Genomic DNA, 22,134 nt, shown 5'->3' on the forward strand with positions numbered 1-22,134 from the left:
GAAGGAAGGAAGGAAGGAAGGAAGGAAGGAAGGAAGGAAGGAAGGAAGGAAGAAAAGAAGAGATAAAGAAGGAAGGTATGAACATAAAGGGGGATCAGGAAAAGCTTTTTGGAGAAGGTGAGACCTAAGCTAGAACTTAAAGGAAATTAAGGAACCCAGGAGGCAGAGACAAAGAAGTTTAGAATTTCAGGAGAGGGACAGCCAGTGAAAATTCCCAGACTTGAAATGACCAAATATTATCGTTGTTTTAGAGTTTCACAGTTTTCTTTACTAATAAATAAAAGCATTATTGATCATGTCATAGATATTTGGTATTGTGTTTACTGACTGTATTTTTTACCTTTTTAAACCCTTACCTTCTGTCTTAGAACTAATATTCTGTATTGGTTCCAAGGCAGAGGAGTGATAAGTGCTAGGCAGTTGAGGTTAAGTGACTTGCCTAGGGTCACATAGTATCTGAGTCAGATTTGAACCCAGGACTTCCTGTCTCTAGCCTGACTTTCAATCCACTGAGTTGTGTGGCTGCCACTGATTGTATTACCTTTTGCATCATTTCACGTCTTCTCTTAATTATTAATTTTTGGTGAAGTTTCTTCTTTTCTTGCTTCAAATCATTTTCCAATTTGTGTTGAACAGAAAGAACTTCTGCCTGAGCTCGAGACAAAAGTGTTTCCATCTGGTCTTCATCTAAATACCCAGCTCTATATGAAAAATGTATATAATTAAAACCATAGTTCCAAATTCATATTTAAGACAGAAAATTCTAGTTTCACACTAAATTTTATGGAAGTTACAATTTTTTGAAAGTGAACCCTTTTAAGAATAAAGGATTAATGACTTATAGTTGGCTTGCTAAAACACAGTCTTCTGGTAGTATAGAGATTGTCCTGATTTCTCAAAGTCAATGTCCAAGCTCCAGAAGGCCCTACCAAGAAAAAAATGACTTCTAGTTCAGCCCCAGAGAGAATCTGTGAGTCTGTCATGTAAGGACCATAATGCTCAAATTGGGGAGGTTGCTTCACATGGGATAAATTTTATTTTATTGTTTTGATCACAACAAGTAACTCATAAAATGATCCACTATGTCATGGATGCTCTGGGCTCACTCTTTAAAGGGAAGACACTGCATAAATGAACTTGATATCCTAGAAGGACAGAAAAAAGAATCCTTGGCATATACTCAAGTGAGAAGAAACCCGAAAAACTCAAAGGTAGCATCATTATCACTGTCTTCACAAAAGATGAGAAAAATAAACTAGGTCTCTAATTACTATTTTCCTTTCCTAGTGACATTTTCATCTATGTACTTATTAACTGAATGATGTACACAGCCTTAGACTATTACCAAAGTTGAAGGGTAATTTTAGGTCATCTAATCCAGTAACTTACATTAAGGCAAAGATTAGTGATTACTTTTTTTTCCTTCTAAGGTCACATAGCTAGTTAGGGACAGTTTGTACTAGAACTCTTAGGTTCTAGATACAAGGACTTGTTTCATCCCCAAATACTTTCAGAATCACAGCTCTCTATGACTTTAAATTTCAATATGTTAGCAGTATTTATAATAGTAGTAAAAGGAATAGCAATGATGATGATGACAGGCATTTATAAAGAACTTTAAGATTTGCAGTGATTATATCAATTAACTTATATTTTCCTTACAACTACCCTGTGAAGTAAATAATATGGATATTAATTCCCTATTTCATAGATAAAGAAAGTCAGAGATAAGGTCACATAACTGGGAAGATTCTGAGGAGGGATTTAAACATATATCCCTAACACTAAGCCCAGTGTTCTATCGATTATGCAACAGCTCAATCACTCTTCATCCAAAACCAGTGCAAAATATTCTAAATTCTATCAACAGCAGCAGCAACAATATCAACTTTGATTTACTAGCCTTTTTGGTTTCTGAAATTGCTTACAACCATCCTACCAGCTTGGTAGTATTAAGTAAGACCATTTTATAAATAAGGAAATTGTAGCTCATAATTTAAATGACTTGCCCAAAGCCACAGCCAGCTTGAGATGGAAATAAGAAATAACATTTCTGAATTCTAAGCCCAGAATTATTTTCATGATCTTAATCTGCCATAATTAAAAGCAACCTCTGGTACCTAATAGATTCTGATTCCTTAAAGCTATTTTCTCTCCAAGGATATTCCATGATGGTACTACTGAGTCACAGAAACTAAATAGCTCTTAAGTTTTAAAGTGACTTTAAAACTTTATTTGCTACGAGGCAGGGATGTTATTAACGCTGATATTCCAGATTCCTTAGTGATTTCTTCAAGGTTTCATAGCTAGTATGGAAGTGGCACCAGAACCCAGATTTCTTGTTTCCTACTGAAGGGATTTTGTTCACTACAAGAATGTCTTTCCTCTTTCAGCCATTCCTGTCCACTAAGAGTATGAAGAGCCATCAAGGATTAGGGTCAATCACATTTGGCCCTTCTGACATACCTAATCTTAATTCCAGAAGATCCAAGTTTAGATTCCCAACTCTGCTAACTTGATGCATGATCTTGAGCAAGTCTCTTAACCTCCATATACCTCACTTTCCCCATATGGAAAGATTTGAAGCTAAACTAGATGGCCTCTTAACTTCTTTCTAGATCTAAATCTATGAACCTATGATGTGAAAAGGCATCAGGAACTTGTCATTACAGCACTAACTGAATATGTAAGTAGAATTAAATAGGGTATAGGTAATCATGGATAATAGTAATAACCCATTCTTGGGCAATTCCAATTTTTGGGAAGTCCTCCATGAACTCAAATATGTCACCCAGTTAACTCCCATCTATTGTTTCAAGGTTTGTGCTCCATAACTACTAAAAAAAATGAATAGCACAGATCACTGAGAAGTTAAGAGATTTGAATAGAGACACACAGATAGTATTGGGCACTTTTGAGATTTCAAATCTTCTGGTTTAAAGGCCAGTTCTTTGGCCAAACCCTTTTTTTCCAAAATAATAAATAAAAAATATTGTTTTCAAAATAATTTTAATAATATTTTCTGTGTAATTAAAAAAACCTCTTACCTTCCATCTTAGACTCAATATTGTGTATTTTTAACAAGGCAAAAGAGCTGTAAGGGCTAGGTAATGGGAGCTAAGTGACTTGTCCAGGATCACATAGGTAAGAAGTGCTTGAGGATATATTTGAACCAAGACCTCCTATCTCTAGGCCTGGCTGTTTCTGAATAATTTTAAATTTTACAAAGCACTGTCCTTGTGACAGTCCTGTGAGGTAGGCAATTAAAGTATGAATATCACCATTCACCAGTAAAGTAACTGAGACTTTCAGATATGTGACTTGTTTCAGGTGGCACATCTAATTTATGTCTGCCAGGAATTGAACCTGGGTTCAAGAACAGTCATCGTTCATTCCACTATACCATTCTGCCTCTCTAGTGAAGCAACTGAATATTAACATGAGGACACAATGAAAACATAACATTGTTAGATCTAAAAAAAAAAGTTTAAAAATAAACTACATCTGGTCATAACACGGATGAGACAAATAGCTCTTTGAAAGCTGCCATGATGTCGCAAAGGGTGTCATGAATAAAAAAAACCAAAGGTATCCAATTAAGCAAATAGAAAATCCCAAATCTCCCTCTGCCCTTGTTTCTTCTACCAAAGTGGGAGCAGAGGGACGTCATCTCAAAAGAATACCAAAATAGCAGAAAGATAATTTTTGAAAATGGAAAAAATTACACCTCTAGGGACAATAGTAGTGGGGATCTAATGGATTTGATGCTCAGAATAATGAACTGATGTGTAGAATGCTACATACAGATGGGTTAAGCCTTAGAATACAGAAAAGAAAAAAGTATGAGTTGGAAAGAACCATGGAACAAAAGACATAGAATGTAAGATCTGGAAAGGGTCTTATAAAATATCCAATGTCAGAGTTTGGAGAGATCACAAAGATCTTTCATAGTTTCATAAAGAATATGAGTCAGAAGGAAAGGAAGTAATTCCCCTTGATCATATAACTATTAAGTGAGAGATGTAGGACTAGAACCTGCATATCCTTATTCTGACACTGGCTTTCTTCCCCAACCCCAATCCCTACTCCCACTTTGCCCCGCTTCTTATTTAGAATTAATTAGCATTTTCCGAAGAGAAAAGGATTATAGTAGTCCTCAGCATCATTTAGGTTTTAAAACATGGGTTCTAGTTCTGGCTCCACCATTAACATTCTATGTGACCTCTGGTCGGTCGTTTCCTTTTCCTAGACCTCAATTTCATCCTCTGCAAAATGAAAAGAATGAACTAGCTATTGTTCAGGTAGCATTCCATAGTGGATAGATGAACTACTGGGCTTAGAGACAGGAAGACATGGCATTGAGTGTAGGCATTAAATAACCTTCGGCAAGCACTTAACATAGTGTCTGGCACATAGTAGGTGCTTAAAAATATTATTGACTGCCTACAATCACTTTTCCTCTCTAAATCTATTTTTTTGTAAAAGAATGGAGATACACAGATTCCCTATGTAGAACTTAGCTTTATATTTATGATCCTCTAATACCATCCAACACTAAGACTTATGTGATTAAATGATTGATATTCCTCCAATACTTTTGCATAGGATTTGTAATATGACTTAACATCTAATGCCTTTGCCCATTAATAGCCCTATCACTCCTTCATAAGCCTCTTCGAATTCTCTATTTAAGGACTTCCACAGAAGGATGAATTGACAAGAACATATCTTCTTTCCTGGGTGATGATTTTTTTATTTCCTGGAAGTTTCAGCATTTAATTACCTCTCATTTTTGTGGATGAGGCTTGTTATCTGAGCTGTTGCTGTGTTCAGAAGACTTTGGTTCCAAGTTTCTAATGATTGTATGCTTTGAATCAGGTATTCTCTATAGCCAAATCGCTTACTCAAGTGATATTTCTTATTAGCTTGTAAAAAATCCATTAACTCTTCAATATTCTCCTATTTGGAAAAAAAAGGAGAAAGATACATGTAATTTACTGTTAGTGTATTTTCTCATTTATGTTATCAGATTATAATAGGTATCAATGAGCATTTTTAAAGTGTATACTATGTGCCAGGCATTGTGCCAAGCTCTGTGGATACATAGAAAAAGTAAAATATAATCCTTACCATCAAGAAAATGTATACTCTAACAGGGAAGGTAACATGAAAAGCCATTGGTACATACTAAGATACATACAGAATACATTCAAGATAACCTTGAAGAAGGCTCTCATAGCTGGGAGACCAGAGAAGTTTCCTTGCAGGACATAGTGATTGAGCTGAGTCTTAAAGACAATCCAGAAACTTGCAACATAAAAGAGAGAAGAGAGAGCAATCCAGATACAGGGAATAGCCAGGATAAAGGAGAATGAGAGAATCATGCTCAAGGACCAGCAAGTGTGTCCAAATGGCTGTTCCACCAGGTACATGAAATCAGTCAATATAAGAGGGAGGCAGGATGTCAAGAAGTAAAAATACATTGATAGGCAAGGCACTATACACGTCCTCAAGGAACTCTCATTCATATAAGGTAGTCAACTCATAAATAAATCAATAAATAGAGATATCTACAGAATCCTTGAAAATCAAACTCAGAGGGAAAATACTGGGGTGGAATTGACACCTGCAAAGACCACCTGCAAAAAGTGGGATTTGAAAAAAAAAGTGGGATTTGTGAAAGGCAGAGAAAGTGGATGGCAAGGGCATTCCATTTATGGGGGAACAGCCCAAAAAGGTACAGTATGTTGGGACATGCAATTTATTGTGCAAGCAACAGCCAGTTAGTTAGTATAGCTGGATCAAAAAGTGTGTGGAAAGATATAACATTTAAGACAAATACAAAAGTAGGAAGGGGTTAGAATGTGAAGGACTTTAATTATGAAACAAAGGACTTGGCATTTGATATTCAGGGCAATAGGGAGCCACTGGAGTTTACTGAGTAGAGGAAGCCAGTTTGTGCCTGTGGAAAATCATTTTGGAACAAAAGATGGATTGGAATAGAAAGACCTGTTAGATGAATTAGATTATTGCAATGGCACAAGCCAGATATGATTAGGTCCATTACTAGGTTGGTAGCTAATGTGTTAGCAGAAAGAGTGATATGATGAAGGTAGTGATAGGTATACTGGAAAGATGGGAAGGGACCAAGTTCTGAATAGTTTGTATTCCATCTCAAAGCTAATAGAGAATTATTGGCTTTGACTGAGTAGGAGATGGGGGGATAACTTGGGCACACCTATAATCCAGAAAAATATTATTTACATTGCATTTTATTATATATTTTATATTTTCATTTCTAAATATTATTTTAATACTACATACTCATATGCTGCTTTCACTTTGACAGAACATTTTTCCAATGACAATCTTAGGAGGTATTTATGTTAGGAATAATAATGACAGCTATCATTCCCAAAGCACTTTATGATTTACAGGATACATAACATATTTTCCCTCATTTGAACCATATAACACCCCTGGGAAGCATAGAGTTTAGGTAATAGCAAATGAAGAAACCAACAGGGAACATATAAGTAACTTGCCAGAGGTAAATAGCCAGCCTGGAACTCATGATTACTAAATCTTAATCAATCACACTTTAGTAAAGTTATCCAAGCAAGAAATGAAAAAAAAAACTGCATAGCTTATGCATATAAGGTACACACGAAACAGGCCAAAAAAATAGCAAAAATCAGCATGAAACCAAGGAATTCAAAGTCAGAAGGTAGAGAATGAGAATTTAGTGACTTGTCATTATAAATAGGAATTTTTTCATCTCTAGGAAAATCCTGTCATGCATGACTTTCTGTGTGGACTTGGCAGAACTACTGAGAGAACTCTAGGTCCTATCTGGAAGGGGTTACAAGATCACGGGAGATTTCTTTTGACCAGAGGTTCCAGATCATAGTGGGAGAGGCTATTAGAGAAAATAGCAAGTCAGGAATAAACTGGGGAAAGTTCACCTTCAGTGCAGTAAAACTTTGAGATTCCATATTGGTTGATATGCACTAACAAAATGATTAGCACTATGGGGGAAGCTGGGTCATGAGTTGTGAATGCTATTGCAATGGAACCATGGGAACGGTGGCCCAGAATAAGGTGAAGTAGCAGAAGAAATGATAGAAACACTGTATGGGACTATCATAAGTCCATAGGTCTGGGGTTGACTGGCCAGAGAACCACCCTAGGGAAGAAAAATACCAAAGGACAAAGCTCCATATACTTCACCCTAGTTTGGCTATGCAGGTTTTGATATATTTGTGTTTCATCCAGAACTATCACCACAGATATATAAATACAGATTTGTCTCCTTATTAGAAAGAAAGTTAAAAGGTTTTCTATTCACTGGCTTTTGAAATAAAGAACAATGCATTATTGCATCAGATTGGAAGGGTTCATTTCAAGAAGATATCTAAGAAGAGGACTCTAAGAAGGCAATGAAGACTTCTAATCAATATTGACCCATTGCAAAGTGGTAAAAAGAGAGAAAAGAAAGGCCACATTCTTCTGAAACTGTCAGACTACATACAAGTTTGAATTATTATTATAGAGTTCAGCACTGGATCCTCTAACACTTTTTATTCTCTGTTTTGGATATGTTGAATTATAGGGGATATTTATGTGGAGAGATCCGACTAGCAGTTTGAAACTCAGGACTAAACTCAGAAGAAAGATGAGGGTAAGATACATAAATCTCGATGCTATCTTCTTCAGAGAGGTAGCAGTTGAACATAGAGAAGCTGATAAGGTTACCAAAAGACTGTAAAGAGAAGAGAAGGACTGGGAGAGAGACCTGAGATGTATCCATGGATAGCAAAATATGGAAGGTTTAGTAAGTCAAATAGGAGAGCCATGACAGATAAAGTAGAGATTATGTGGCAGATGATGTCAATTATGTCAAATGCTGCAGAAGGCTCAAAAGGGTAACAACTGATAACAGACCATTCAATTTAGCAATAAAGAGATCGCAGGGTATGTTAGAGAGAGATGTTCGAATTTAGTAATAGGGAAGGAGGTTATATTATAATGGATAAAGAAGTAAGTGGGAGGTGAGAAAATGATAACAAATATAGGCAGATTTTTCCAGAAATTTGGCTCTGAGTCCTAATGCAATTGTGGGTTGAGAAAGATAATTGTACTATTCACAGTGAAAAAAAGGAATCCATTCTGCTTTAATACAACCTGCTTATGTTATATTTGGAGTATTATCTTCAGTTTCGAGTATGATGTCTTAGGAAAAGTTTGTCAATTCAGAGTACACTCAGAAGTGCCCTATCAGGGAATCAAACTGATGACAGAGGACAATAGATCATAGGAGATAATAATTTTTAACTTGGAAAAGAGAAGACATAAGGATCACAAAAGCTTTCTGAAATGACATGGAGCTTTCATGTGAAAAAAACATTAGATATCATCTGCTTGTCCCTAAGAAATAAAATGAGTGTGTTTTTATTTAATATGGAGAGTTTAAGTTATTTAGGAAAAGAGATTTACTACCTCCTGGAATCCAAATGGAGATACCTGTGGAGATCACATGGAGAACGCATGCTGATCCAGGAGCCTAAGAGAGCAACTGGATGTACAATATTTTGAACTTTGGAGGGTTTAAAATTCATTTGTCTGGTTCAAAATTCATTTGCCTTGCTAAAATTCATTTGTTTTCTAAATTCATCTGTTTTGTTTAAATGCATTTGTTTTATAGATCTATATATTTTGTTGTGAAAGAAGGGGACTACCCCCTGGATTTTTTTGTAAAAGAACCACCAAGCATTTGATTTCCTTATATTGTAAAAATTGTTACCATTCTCCCCGTGTACTGATGTATATACCTTTTATTTTATTGTAATTGTAAATTTATGTTTGTTATGATCCACTGGAGAGACTGGTCTCCCAAAGGATTACGGGGGAAATGTGTCATTTAAAATTACTCTAAGCCCTGGGAGATAATCTCCCAGGGCTCCCTACTACGACTTCCCCTGACATCTCCCACTCCTTTGTGGGAAGTGTCGGAGAAAGTATAAGAGAGAGGATTTTGGTGCCTTTTTGTGCTCTCGAAAGGAGAGAGGAAGGTAGAGGAAGGGAAAGGAACAAAGAGGTCCCCAGCACTGGCAGGGGTAAATTGACCAGAGCCCTTCAGGGCTCAAATAAAAGATCAGGTAGCAACTTAGGTTTTAGAATAGCTAGGTTTTATTTAAATTATAAAAGGGGAGGTCTAAAGAAAACTAGAAGGTAGATAGAAGGGGAAAAGGCTCCGAGAGAGAGACCAGCCAAGAGCTCTGCAGGGCTCAGGGTAGAGAGTGTCAGCCCCTCCTGGCTTGAGAGTGCAAAAAGGCACCAAAACCCTCTCTCATACTTTCTCCAACACCTCCCACAAAGGAAGTGGGAGGTATGGGGGAAGTTGTAGCAGGGAGCCCTGGTAGTCTCCCAGGGCTTAGAGTAATTTTAAATGACACATGAGCCAATGCCTAGGAGTCATAAGGGGACATAGTTTAGCTCAATACAAGAGGAAAATTTTCCAAAAGAGCAGAGGAATGGCCCATCTCAAGAGACAGAACTTTCCATTACTAGAGGTCTTTATGTAGAGGTCCAATGTAGATGACCTCAGTAGTGTACATATTACTTGGGACAACTAAAACTTTTGATATTGTTTCTTTTTGTGATAACAATAGCCACATGTGGGTCCTTCTACTAATTGCTGACTCTGATCTCCCAACTTTGAACAAATGAAGATTAAGTGAGTTATTTTCACCAAATGTAGTGAATTCTCAGTCAAATGAGTGCAAGATTTTATGTCATATATGCTGCTTTGATTGATTATTTGTATTTTTTAATTCTATGGTTTTTAAGAATATATTTTATTGTAGAAAATACAGAAGTTATAACTATTAAAGAGCATGCTTCAATAATCATTTCTGATATTCAAGCTGTGATTGATATGGTAAAATCAAGTATTTCAAAGATCATTCAAGCTCAAAATTAAACCGGTTTTTGCTAGAAAGAACTGAGAAATCATTGCTGTAAAGCAGTCTAATTAATATTCAAAAAATAAACATAGTCTTTCAGGTTTAGAGGTTAGTGGAGATGTTATTAGTGAATCCTTTACAATGCACCTTAGCTTTGTTGAAGTTGGAGAAATATTGAGAACAGAAAAAAATGCTATGAAGAAAAATACTTGTCATGGGGAAGACAATTCAAAGACTAGATTGCTAATGATTTTTTTAAAGGTTTAATTTTTGTTCATGTGACTTACTTTTCCAGTCAAGTTTATACTGAAACCATTGTCAGAAAAGTTAGGTGAACCTATAGGATTTCACTAGCTTTATCAAAATGTAAAATATCTACTTCAAGAAATATTTGGGGGACTTCATTTTTTACTTTCCAAAAATCTAGAAGTCTTATGCTTTCTGAGGGAATGATGAACTCTGATAAATAAAATGACATACTGAGAATATTGAGGAAAAGAATTATTCTGTAATTAATGGAGATAAAATATAGCAATATGACCTTTCACTATGCCATGTGTCATGAAAAATTAAGAAGTTTTTCCAGGAGATATAGATAAACATGCTACCATGGACTAGGAATACATTTTATTTAACACCATTCAAAAATGGAGTTGATGTGAAAGGTATGATAAATGTTTATGAGAAAGATATGAGAAATGTATAGTTTTGTGAAGAAAAATTAAAGAAAATGGATCAAATCCTTATAAACTCAGTGCTAAATAATGTAAAACATTATTTTTACTGTGATTGTAGAAAAACAGAATGTGTTTTATATTACAAGTTTTTTAATATGTAATAAGTTATAAGTCTTTTTATACGTTAATAAATATAACTATTTATTTTGATCCTACTTGTACTTTTAGAATTGATATGGAGAGAATGACCATTCAGGTGCTAATTAGACAAGAAGACCACTTAGGCCCTTTCCTATTCTGATATTCTTGGCCCCATAATATAGAAACAGAGGAGAGGAGAAGGGAAAGGAGAAACTTGGGAGGAGGAGAAGGGAAGGAAGATTAATGAAAAGTAAAGAGAAATCTAGGTATGTTGGTAGAAAAGAAGGAAAGAAAGTGAAAGGAGGAGGAAAGAGAGAAAAAGAGAGACAGAGAAAGAAAGAGAGAGGGAGAAAGAGAGAGAGAGAGAGAAAGAGAGAGAAGGAATGAGGAGAATAGAGACAACAAAAGGGGAAAAATAGGGGAAGGGGTAAGATAAAGGGAACTATTGAAAGAAGAAAGAGGAGTTAAGAAGTTAGAGACAAGGATAGGGAGGGGTTCTACAGCAACCATCAATAACAACAACAAAAATGGTGAGTATAAAAAAGAGGGGCGTTCAGGGAGGACTAGCACCTCTTGTATGAGTACTTGCCAAACTGTTTTCAGGGTTGCTCATCAACCTTTGACCCAACTCTTACCTGTTGCTCCAAGAAGCTACAGAATGCACCGCAGTTGCACCTAGGTAATTTCTTTCAGAAGATTAGCTAAACAAAGTTAAGGGTAACAGGTAACACACCTGAGTTTAGGGGATGTCTACCCCATGTATATGAAGACTTCCCTTGCTAGAATAGGGAGATGAGAACAATTTGTTCCAAGAGAAATGATGGTGGCTGAAGCAGGCTCTGTGAAACACTTAAAGCTTGGTCAGATACTGAAGACACTAAGGTCATCCACTGCATCCTGGACTATCATCAGTTGCCCTGACTTGTCTTGCCACTGGACTTTGACAACTCTAGAAGAGACAGGATTGCACAAAACTGCCTCAAAATAAAATTCACAAGTGCATCACTCTCTGATGTCATCAATCCTCTTCAAAAATGAAGGATGAACAACAAATATAAAAGATCTCCCTCAATAGTGGCATTTAGAGAAATATTTTTGAAAACTGCTGTTTTCAGAATGAGGTCACTTTTTATGGCATTACCTGTATTTTAGAATAATCCTGAAGAAGCATTTTAGCAGTCTCCAACTTTAGGTCTCCCTTAAGAACAGCACTTTTTATCTGTGTAAAAAAGATGTTGTGTAGTTCATTTCTTTGGAAAATTGCCAATTCCCTGTAAGCTTTTGCAAAATCTTCCTCCCGTTTGAGTAAGAGTGACTTCCTCAAGTGGTCCTGTTCCCGTCGGTGGAGATTATGCAGCAGATTTCTGTACTCTAAAGCAGACTGTTGAAAGAAGGAAAAAAAATATCTACTTCATGTCTGACATATATAAAATATATTTTTCCCCCAATGGACATAGAGAAAACTGCTAATTACTGGGTAATATTATCAAAACACATACTCCTTTGGAACATTTGTGTTTTAACCATGAGAAAGGCTTTTCAAAAATATAAATTGTGTGGTATAGTGGAAAGAGTCCCTCCATATGTTGTCTCAAAAAGAGGTATGAAATTGTTTCCTTGTAATTACTGTAAACAAATCACCTTAAGTCTTTGGGCATCTGTAAAATAACAAGGTTGGACTAGGTTAAGTGAAAGTCTTTTTAAACTCCAAATCTTGAAGTCTCTTATAATTCTTGTTTCTTTTTTAAACCATTCAGAAAATTCTGATATAGTTCCATGCTCTTTTAGGAATTTGCATTGAATTCTGCCTTATCAGATGTTAATTAAAATTTTCACATTATTTATTCATAGATGCCTTATTTAGCTGCTTTGGAGGTCACATTCCCATCTATTATAAATATTTTCCTTGTTCACTGAGTTTTCTTCCTCTAGAGATCTTTGACAATTTCAATGATTTTCCCCTTATCTCCCTTTTATATTGGTCACTTTTTGACTCTTTCCTTTTCAACAACTTCCTCTTTGGGTTGGATCTTAAAGCAGTTTCCTTCTATGCTTTGTTATTACTATTTCAGTGGCTTCAGTCTCTCTTCCTAACGTGGCTTCTGAGGAGGACAAAATATATATTTTGTTCCAGATATGAATGAGATAGATGCTTTGGAGAGATACAAAAGAAGTAATAGGTACATTATTAGGTACTTTTCTCAAGGGCAGTGCCATCTAGATGAAGGAAAAATTATTAATGTAGAAGAGATCAGTAAGTGAAGCACACTAAAAGAATCAATGTTATAAGTATAGTAAGAATGTATACCCCAGATTGAATTGCTTGGGGATGGAGGGAGGGAGACAATTTGGATCATATAACTTTGGAAAATTTATGTGGAAATTTGTTATTATTACATGTAATTGCACATTACATGTAATAATATGTATTATTATATAATATTAAAAGTATGCAACAATATGTAACAATCTATACATGTGAAATGTATAATAATATGTATATGTAATATGCAATGTATATTATATATAAATATATAATGTATAATATGTATTGCAATAATATGTTATTATGTAATAATATGCAATGATGATATATACATATATTAATTGTAATTGCATATTACATGTAATGATATGTATAATACACACATATATAATTTTCAAAATATATGTAAGATTAAATTATATTAAATTCAAAACTTCAAAAAAGTATAGTAAGAGACTTAAAGGAAAGGAAAGGACAGCAAGCAATCTAATAAGAGCTGGAAAAAAACTTTATGGAGGGAGGAGGTGTGACTTTGGATCAAAATGGAAAGAATAGGATATAAAATCATAGATTTAGAGCTAAGAAATCTCAAGAGATATTGAGTTTAATTCCCTCATTTTACAAATGAGGAAACTGAGGATGAAGAGGTGAAGTAACCTGCTTAAATTCACCTAGTCATTATCTAAGGCAGGTTAAAACCAAATCTTCCTAACTCCACATTAAGTGCTCAGTCTAGAGAATTGGCTCTTTCCCTTGGGTTTAGTACAGTGACACATGGACAAATGCTGTTCTAGTTCCCTCTTTTCCTCAGTCCTCTGGTTTCTTCTCATTCTACACTGAAACAGGTAAACTGAAACACCATATTTGGCAGATAGAACACATTCAAGCAATGAGAAGGCAGCTCAGGATTCAGTGATGAAGGACACTAGTTATTTCATCAAAGTCATCTCCTTAGTTGATGTGATCAAATGTGACAAGCATGAACCATTCATTTTTAAGTTAATAGGAATGAACTTTGGGGGAAGACATACTATTAAACTTCTCACCAATGAGGTAAGATTGCAAGTTTAATTGATTCCAAAATATCATTTCATATACTTCTGTGGAACAATATTTATGTCAGAGATGAGGTAATCAAACGATGCTAAGCTTTACCACTTAGTAATTGTGATTTTGGGCAAGTTCCTTACCCACTCTCAGTGTCCTGATCTGATCTATAAAATGGAGATAATATCTGCATGATCCACCTAATAAAAGTGTGATAAAGAAAGCACATTGTAAACTCCAAAAAACTATAGAAATATAAGGTATAAGTTTTATTGTAGTAATGAATATCATTATCTTTACTGAGTTTGCATATTACTATAAGGTATCCTGTAGTATAAGACGGAAAACCCTAGATTCTGAGTAAGAATGCCTCTGCTTCTTTCTATTTCATCTTCTGCAAAATGGGGATTTTGAACTACCTGAGGTGCCTTCTTGATTTAAATCCTGGAATCCAATTAGCTTTTCTCTGGGCTCCCCTCAAAAGCTCTTACTGGGAAGCTAATCCTGCATATTTTGAGGTGAGTCTTTCTATCATAATCATTCAGAAGGTAGATGTAGGACCAAAAATAAGCAACAGAAGTTTTTGTGGTATTAAGAAAAAGAAGTGAAAGGATTTACCAAGTGCCTTTCATGTGCAAGGAACTCTGTTAGTGCTATAGTGACACTGTCTAGATTAGTGGTTCCCAAACTTTTTTGGCCTACTGACCCCTTTCCAGAAAAAATTTTGATAGCAATTATTAGGAAAGATAAATGCATCTGTGGCCATCATCGCTCCCTTGGATCGCTGCAGCACCCACCAGGGGGCGGTGGCACCCACTTTGGGAATCACTGAGCTAGATAGAGCACAACCAAAGATCTGAAAACCAATGCCTTGTGATAAAATATAATGTAGGGACTAAAGAAGAGAAGATTCTTAGGAGTAACTATGACAGCTTTCTAAATGCTTGAAGCGATACCACAGGGAAGGACTGAACATCTTCTGTATACCTCCAGAAGGTAAAATTGAAATATTGGGACATAATAGGAAGGCTCATTTCTCCCTAACATAAGGAAAACTTCTTAATAGTTAGTGCTGCCCAACTGAAGGTGGAACTAAATGATGTTTATGACCCTTCCTTCTCTAACAGTCTTTGATTTAATGATGACTCAGGATTCTTTGAATTGATAGTATTTGTTCACAACATTTTCTTGGAACTGAAACACTAAGATCATCCCTCATGTACCCTATTGTGTCATGGAGATTTCTCTTCATTTTCAAAGGTCATACCAGCAGAAAACAAACTCTAGTAGTTTCTACTGAGCTAAAAAGGCTTCAAGCAGTGATGGCCCCTGGGCTTGTCATCTATACTCTAGGCTAGCTAAGTTTGAAGATGCTTATTACCAAAATGTTATCCATCAAGTCATGCATTTTCTTATGGAAGGAAGGGTAGACAGAAACTCATAAAGACTATCTATAAGGTATCTGATATTGATATAATCTATGTTTTCAGAGATTACCTACAGGGATAGAATCTTTAATCCTTCCCAATTTATGTGATGCTTTTGAGAGGTTATGAGTGGCAACTCATTCCATTGATGGATAGCAAAATTCCTGTGGATTGGTCACTGAATTCGAAGGTAGGAAGATTTGGTTTTGATTTGCCTTAAATAATTAATTACTGTGTGACTTTGACTGAGCCACTAACATTTTTGATCCTGAGTTTCCTCATCTTTAAAATGAAGGAATTGGACTCAGTATTCTTCTGTGTCCTTTTTGGCTTCAAATCTGTGATCTTATATCCTTTTCTTTCATTTTGATTCCAAGCAACAGCTCCTCCTTAAAGTTTTTTCAACTCTTCTCATCAATCTGCTCACTATACTTCTTCCCTTCAAGCTTTTACTACAATTGTAACATTGAATCTTTTAGGGTACTTCACTTAAGTGATCTCTTCTGTGTTAATATTTTCTCTTCATCTAGATAGTAAGCTCCTTGAGACAAGAGACTATACCTAATATTTCTTTTATATCTCTCCAATCTATCACTTTTTCTGGGCAAAAGTATGTATTCAACAAATACTCAACAAATTAAGCAATTTCCGAGAATTCTGAAGTAAGAGTAATGACATATCTCATGTTTATGGTGTGTTAAAGATTCTAAAGCACATTTCTTGTTATGACCTTATGAGGTCTGGGTGCAGATTTTATTAATCTTCTTTGAACAGAGATGGAAACTGAGCATCAATCAGAAAGATAAAGTGATTTGCCCACAATTATACAGTAAGTAAATGGTAAAGACATGTTGTGACTGTTGGTTTCCAGATCACAAGTTCTGTGTTGGACATATCCTAGTCAAACACCATGCTGCCCTAGAGAAACGTTCTCCATGGGACCTTAGCTTCATGAAGGATTCCAGTTTCAAGATTTCACCTCCTACTATCTGGCCAACTTCTTGCCAACTTCCTTGTCATTTCCTCCTCCTATCCCCTAATTCTGGAATTAAGAACCAGGATCATTGCCATTTTCCCAAGTGGTATATGTCAAGCTAGACCCTTATGGCTTGATTCACCTCTCCTGCAGGTTTCTGGACCTAACTCTGTCTCCTTGTTCACCACACTCCCTTGTGAGTTGTCTTCCTTACTAGAACCTAAACCTGAAGATTAAAGGCTATAATTGCATTTCTTTTTGTATTCTTAGTGTTTAAGAAATTGTTGGGGGGTTTTCTATTCACTTATTCTGCCACAATGTCACAGTCAGGATATTAAAGTCTCAAATAAAAATCATAGCTCAATTCAGGCAAGGATATATCGATCAGTACTGGAAGAAAGGAAAAAATACCCTTTATTTTCTTGAGAGAGAAGAAGAAGAAGAAGAAGAAGAAGAAGAAGAAGAAGAAGAAGAAGAAGAAGAAGAAGAAGAAGAAGAAGAAGAAGAAAGAAGGAAGAAGAAGAAAGAAGGAAGAAGAAGAAAGAAGGAAGAAGAAGAAGAAGAAGAAGAAGAAGAAGAAGAAGAAGAAGAAGAAGAAGAAGAAGAAGAAGAAGAAGAAGAAGAAGAAGAAGAAGAAGAAGAAACTAGAAAGAAGAGAGTTTGAGTTTCCAGGGAAGCCTTACTTTCACAGGTGACTTACTCTCTCACTGACACGCTTCAGCAACTCTTCGGCTTCCTCCATTGCCACCATCTCCCTCTGACACTGAGCCTCTGTTTTCTTCCTCATCTCCAGGTTGCATTCTGCATTCAGGGCCACCATCTTCCGATCATATTCTTCTTGTACTTCAGTCTCCATCTTGAGAAATTGCTTTTTGAAAACTGAACTCATCCTTTTCTCCATGTGGGGTGAGAGGTTGCCACTGAGATTCAGGTTTTTCAATAACATACCAATTATATGTTTGCTAATCTGCATGCGACAAGCCTGTAAGTCTGCATCTGCTCGGGTCAGGGTAGCTATCTCCATGCTGGGAAATGGAAAGAGAAGTGTTTAGACCTTGCAATTACATGTGATTTCCATTAGAGGTTGAAGATAGCTTTAAGCATTATAGTTTACAACATTTATTGAGTCCTTACAAAGTACAAGGTCTTGGTTAGATGTATGGGGAAATAAAAAGAGAGGTAAGATAGGGTCCCTGCCTTTAAAATTCTTACCATGTATTTAGGAGGACAAAAAGGTACTTTCAAATGTAGACTAATACATCATTTAAATCACAGTTCTAGAGAACCTTGAAGATATTGGCATGGTAGTCATAATAAATGCTAGCATTTATACAATTTAAAATTTGTAAAGCATGTGTGTGGATACATACAGATATACATATATGTCTATATGTGTATGTGTATATATATGCATATCACATATATAATTTCCTCTTTAATGCATCACATGAGGAGGATGCTATTATTATCTACATTGTGCAATTGAGAAAATCATTGATTCTAGAATCTGAGAATATGGGCTCAAATCCTACCTTACTTAGAACCTGTGCTCTCTTGATCAAACCAGTTAATTTTCTGAAGCCTCAATTTGTTTATCTTTAAAATTAGGGGATTGGCCCTTCCAGATTAAGAGCTATAATCCTATAATTCTATGAAATGGGATGGCAATTTAGTTCACTTCATCTCCTCACAAAGGGGGGTATAAACAATAATCATAAGAATATTGATCTTGGAAGAAACTTAGAGATCACCTGTTCTAACCCACCCATTTAGTAGGTAAAGAAATAGGACCACAGAAGAGAAAGGATTTGCCTAAGATCTTGTAGTGAATTAGTAGCAAATCATATTCGTAGCCTAATCTATGTGTTGAATGGGTTCTTTACAGTTAACATTCATATATTAAATTAATATTAAATTTGGACAAAGGAGGAATCTCTCCCAGGCATTCTCTCCTCTAGACTCACAGGACTGAGTAGGTCCTACTTCTAGGTCACTGGGCTGACTGACTTGCATTGACCTAAGAGGAATATTTCATGAGAATGGCATCAACTGTATTAACATATTGTCAGGATGGAATATTCAATAGGCTCTCTTGCATACTAATTACCATAGTCTTTGCGAAGCTATAATAGCTTTACTCCACTGTGGAATGACTGAGAAAGCCAGCAATTAGTGGTATGTTGAGCAACTAATCAATCCAAAGGTAAATGTGTCACCAGAGACAAATGAACTGGAGACTTGAATAGGAATCCCAATTGAAGAGCTTTTGAGAAAAACATTGGCTTGGATGTAAATGCACCCAATCTTACACCATAGCATGTTTCCTTATATTGATTTCAACATATGATTGAGATTGTATGCATATAAGATATACACACACTATCACACATGACATAAATTCTTAGTAAACTGAATGCATCATATGTAAAAAATACTTTGTAAGCCTTAACACACATAGAATTTGGAACAACTGCACTGGTATTTCAAGTTTTTCAATAATTGCTTTATTAGTCAAATATTGAGTACATATCAATCAAAATATACATATAATACATACATACATATAATTGTGTGGTAGTGTATGTAGTATAATGGATAGAGAGCTAATCTCAGACTCACTAAGCCCTTGATATAAATTCCACCCTCGACAACAAACTGCTCTGTGTGATCCTGGACCTAACCTCTTATTATCCATAAACTACTCTCTAAGCCTTTAAAATTCTAATGCATAGGAAATAGAACTATATAGAATATAGAAATAGAAATAAAATTGAACAAGATGTAGTATATGATTGTAATGGAATACCATTGTGCTAGAAAAAATGAAGAGCAGGATGCTTTCTGGAAAACCTGGAAAGAATTGCATGAACTGATGCAAAGTGAAGGAAGCAGAACCAGGATAATAGCATACACAGTAAAAGCACTATTTGTGATGAACAATAGGGAATGTCTTAGCTCGTCCCTGCAACACAGGGAACCAAAATAATTCCAAAAGACTTATGATGAATAATGCTATCTATCCACCTCTGGAGAAAGAACAGATGGAATCTGAATGCATATCAAAGCACACTATTTTCACTTTATTGTGTATATGTTTTTCCCCTTGGTCTGTGTTTTCTTGTACATCATGAGTAATAGGGAAATATATTTTGCATGATTGCACATGTATAACCTATATCAAATTACTTATCATCTTAGGGAATGGTAGAAGAGGAATGAAAGGAGAGAGGGACAGTATCTAGCTATACTTAAAAAGTGCTTTGGATATTCCAAGGCTAGTCTGCTCAAAATTTTCTACATTGGGATCTTAACTAAGAGCTAATTAGAATAAATGCAGAATAGGGATTATGTAGAACTCTGGCTTCTTGGATTTCAATCCTGCAGTATTGCAAGTGTTGGTACTTTTTCAGAGAATGGAAGACTCATCTCCATCTGGTATGATCAAGGGAAGCACCAATGTTTCCAAGAAAGCAATCATGGAATCTCGCCTGCACTGAAATTCCCCAAGCGTACATGTAGCTAAATTTTATTCTGACCACAGAACTTTAATCCATGCTGCCTAGGGCTGCTAGGATTCTAGCAGACTATATGGTATACTCTCATAGACAAAGGTGTTCTTTCTGGTAGGGTGGATCATCCTGTTGTGAAGGAAGCAGCTTGAGTTAACCTTCTCAAGGTCAAATGTCCTGAAATTTAGGAATATTTAATATTTATGGAATATTTAAGGACTGCCTAATATATTAGGCTAGTGTCCTCCTTACCCCAATGGTCCCTTACAGCTCTAAATCTACAATCTCTCTCTCATATACACACACACACACACACACACACACACACACACACAAACATTAGTCAATTAGGCAGAATTAGTGGTGTCTGAACTATTAGCAATCTGATATTTATGTTGGATTATTGGAACTCCTTTTTTTCTTTTGGAGGGTTTGGAGCTAATATCTATTACTTTCCGAAAATAAATTTTTTCTTTACTTAAATACTGTACACTCAGTCAGAATTTTGGGGAAAAAGAAGCAAAAATTGCCTAAGATACAATCTCTATCCTTGAGGAGCTGAAAATATAATTGGGAAGAGGAAAGAGAACCAAACAGAAAACTGCAGTAAAAAATATCAAAAAGTATAAATTTTAAAAGTTAGATATGTAATAGTAGGATTATCCCTATCAGAACCAATGAAAATGCCCAAAGCAAGTATGCTGGAAGGAAAGATTCCCTTTTTTCTGGTAATCCTCAGGCACCACTAATTCTGCCTAATTGACTAATATATGTATGTGTGTATGTGTGTATATATGTGTGTGTGTGTGTGTGTGTGTGAGAGAGAGAGAGAGAGAGAGAGAGTGTGTGTGTGTGTGTGTGGTGTGTGTGTGAGAGAGAGAGAGTGTGTGTGTGTGTGTGTGTGTGGTGTGTGTGTGTGTGTGTGTGTGTGTGTGTGTGTGTGTGTGTGTGTGTAAGATTGTGGATTTAGAGCTGTAAGGGACCATTGCGGTAATCTAGTCTGAGTCCTTCATCCAAGAATGAGAAAATGAGGCCAAGAGACATGAAAATTCTTTGCTCAATCACAGAGATAATACATAAGAAGTCAGAACTCAGTCACTGGTTGTGTGACTACAGAGTCTCTCTGCTTTTTACCACAATGTTGCCTTCTTAATATATCAGCTAGGAGGCACAATGAATAAAACACCAGGCCTAGAGTCCTCTCACTAATTTCAAATACTGCCTTAAATATTTTCCAGCTTTATGACCATGGGCAAGTCACTTGACCTCGTTGGCCTCAGTTTCCTCATCTGTAAAATGAGCAAAAGAAGGAAATGACAAACCACTTTTTTTTGTGCTATTTTTGCTAAGAAAACACCCAAAAATGAGATCATGAAGAGTAAGGCATAACAGAAACAACCAATCATCAACTCCTTAATATAGGAATGGATCCAAATTCTAAAATATGGGAATGTGCCTAATTGGTGGCAACACAACCCATTTAATGAAACAGAACATTTGCATTAACATATTTTGACAAGAGTGCAAATGTTTCACAAAAATCTTAAGTGACTTTGTACTGCAGATTTTTTTTACAGGATAAGCCTACTTTGTAAAGTTGTTCATTTCAGCTGCTCCTTGTCTTCTACCTTGTTCCATATTTATCTACAGGCTCCCTGGGAATCACCAGTGTAACCCAGCCAGCATAAATGCTGACAAGATCCTATGGAGAGGAGATAGAATTTATATATCAATGGAAGCAGAGTATCTAGAGCAAATTAGAAACTTGGAAAGGGAGCATGGCATAGTAGTTAGATTCCCCTACACTTATAATAAGGAGGGCTTTGGGTCAAATTCTTCCTGAGACAGTTACTGATGGGACCTGGGAAAGTCACTCAATGGCCCTGTGTCTCAGTTTCCTCATCTGCCAAATGAGGAGGTTGAGAACAATCAATGGTCTCTAAGGTCCTTTCCAGCTCTAATTCTTTTTTTGTTTATTTTAGAAAAATTTTCCATCGTTATATGATTCATGTTCTTTCTCTCCTCTCCACCCCCACCCCCAACCCTATAGCTGATGTGCCTTTCCACTGGGTTTTACATGTGTCACTGATCAAGACCTATTTCCATATTATTGATAGTTGAACTGG

At 36.0% G+C, this 22,134-nt stretch overlaps 1 protein-coding gene across 1 annotated transcript in view; it reads right to left on the bottom strand.

Moving 5' to 3' along the window:
• Positions 1-22,134, bottom strand: part of EVC2 (EvC ciliary complex subunit 2) — a 176,918-nt gene that overhangs the window by 70,790 nt on the left and 83,994 nt on the right. The window contains 4 exon segments of the mRNA XM_044681763.1: positions 542-701; positions 4,784-4,959; positions 11,925-12,164; positions 17,200-17,524. Of these exon segments, the coding sequence (XP_044537698.1) occupies positions 542-701; positions 4,784-4,959; positions 11,925-12,164; positions 17,200-17,524 (901 nt within the window).

Source organism: Gracilinanus agilis, chromosome 6, assembly GCF_016433145.1.
Source record: "Gracilinanus agilis isolate LMUSP501 chromosome 6, AgileGrace, whole genome shotgun sequence".
NCBI classification, from domain to species: Eukaryota; Metazoa; Chordata; class Mammalia; order Didelphimorphia; family Didelphidae; genus Gracilinanus; species Gracilinanus agilis.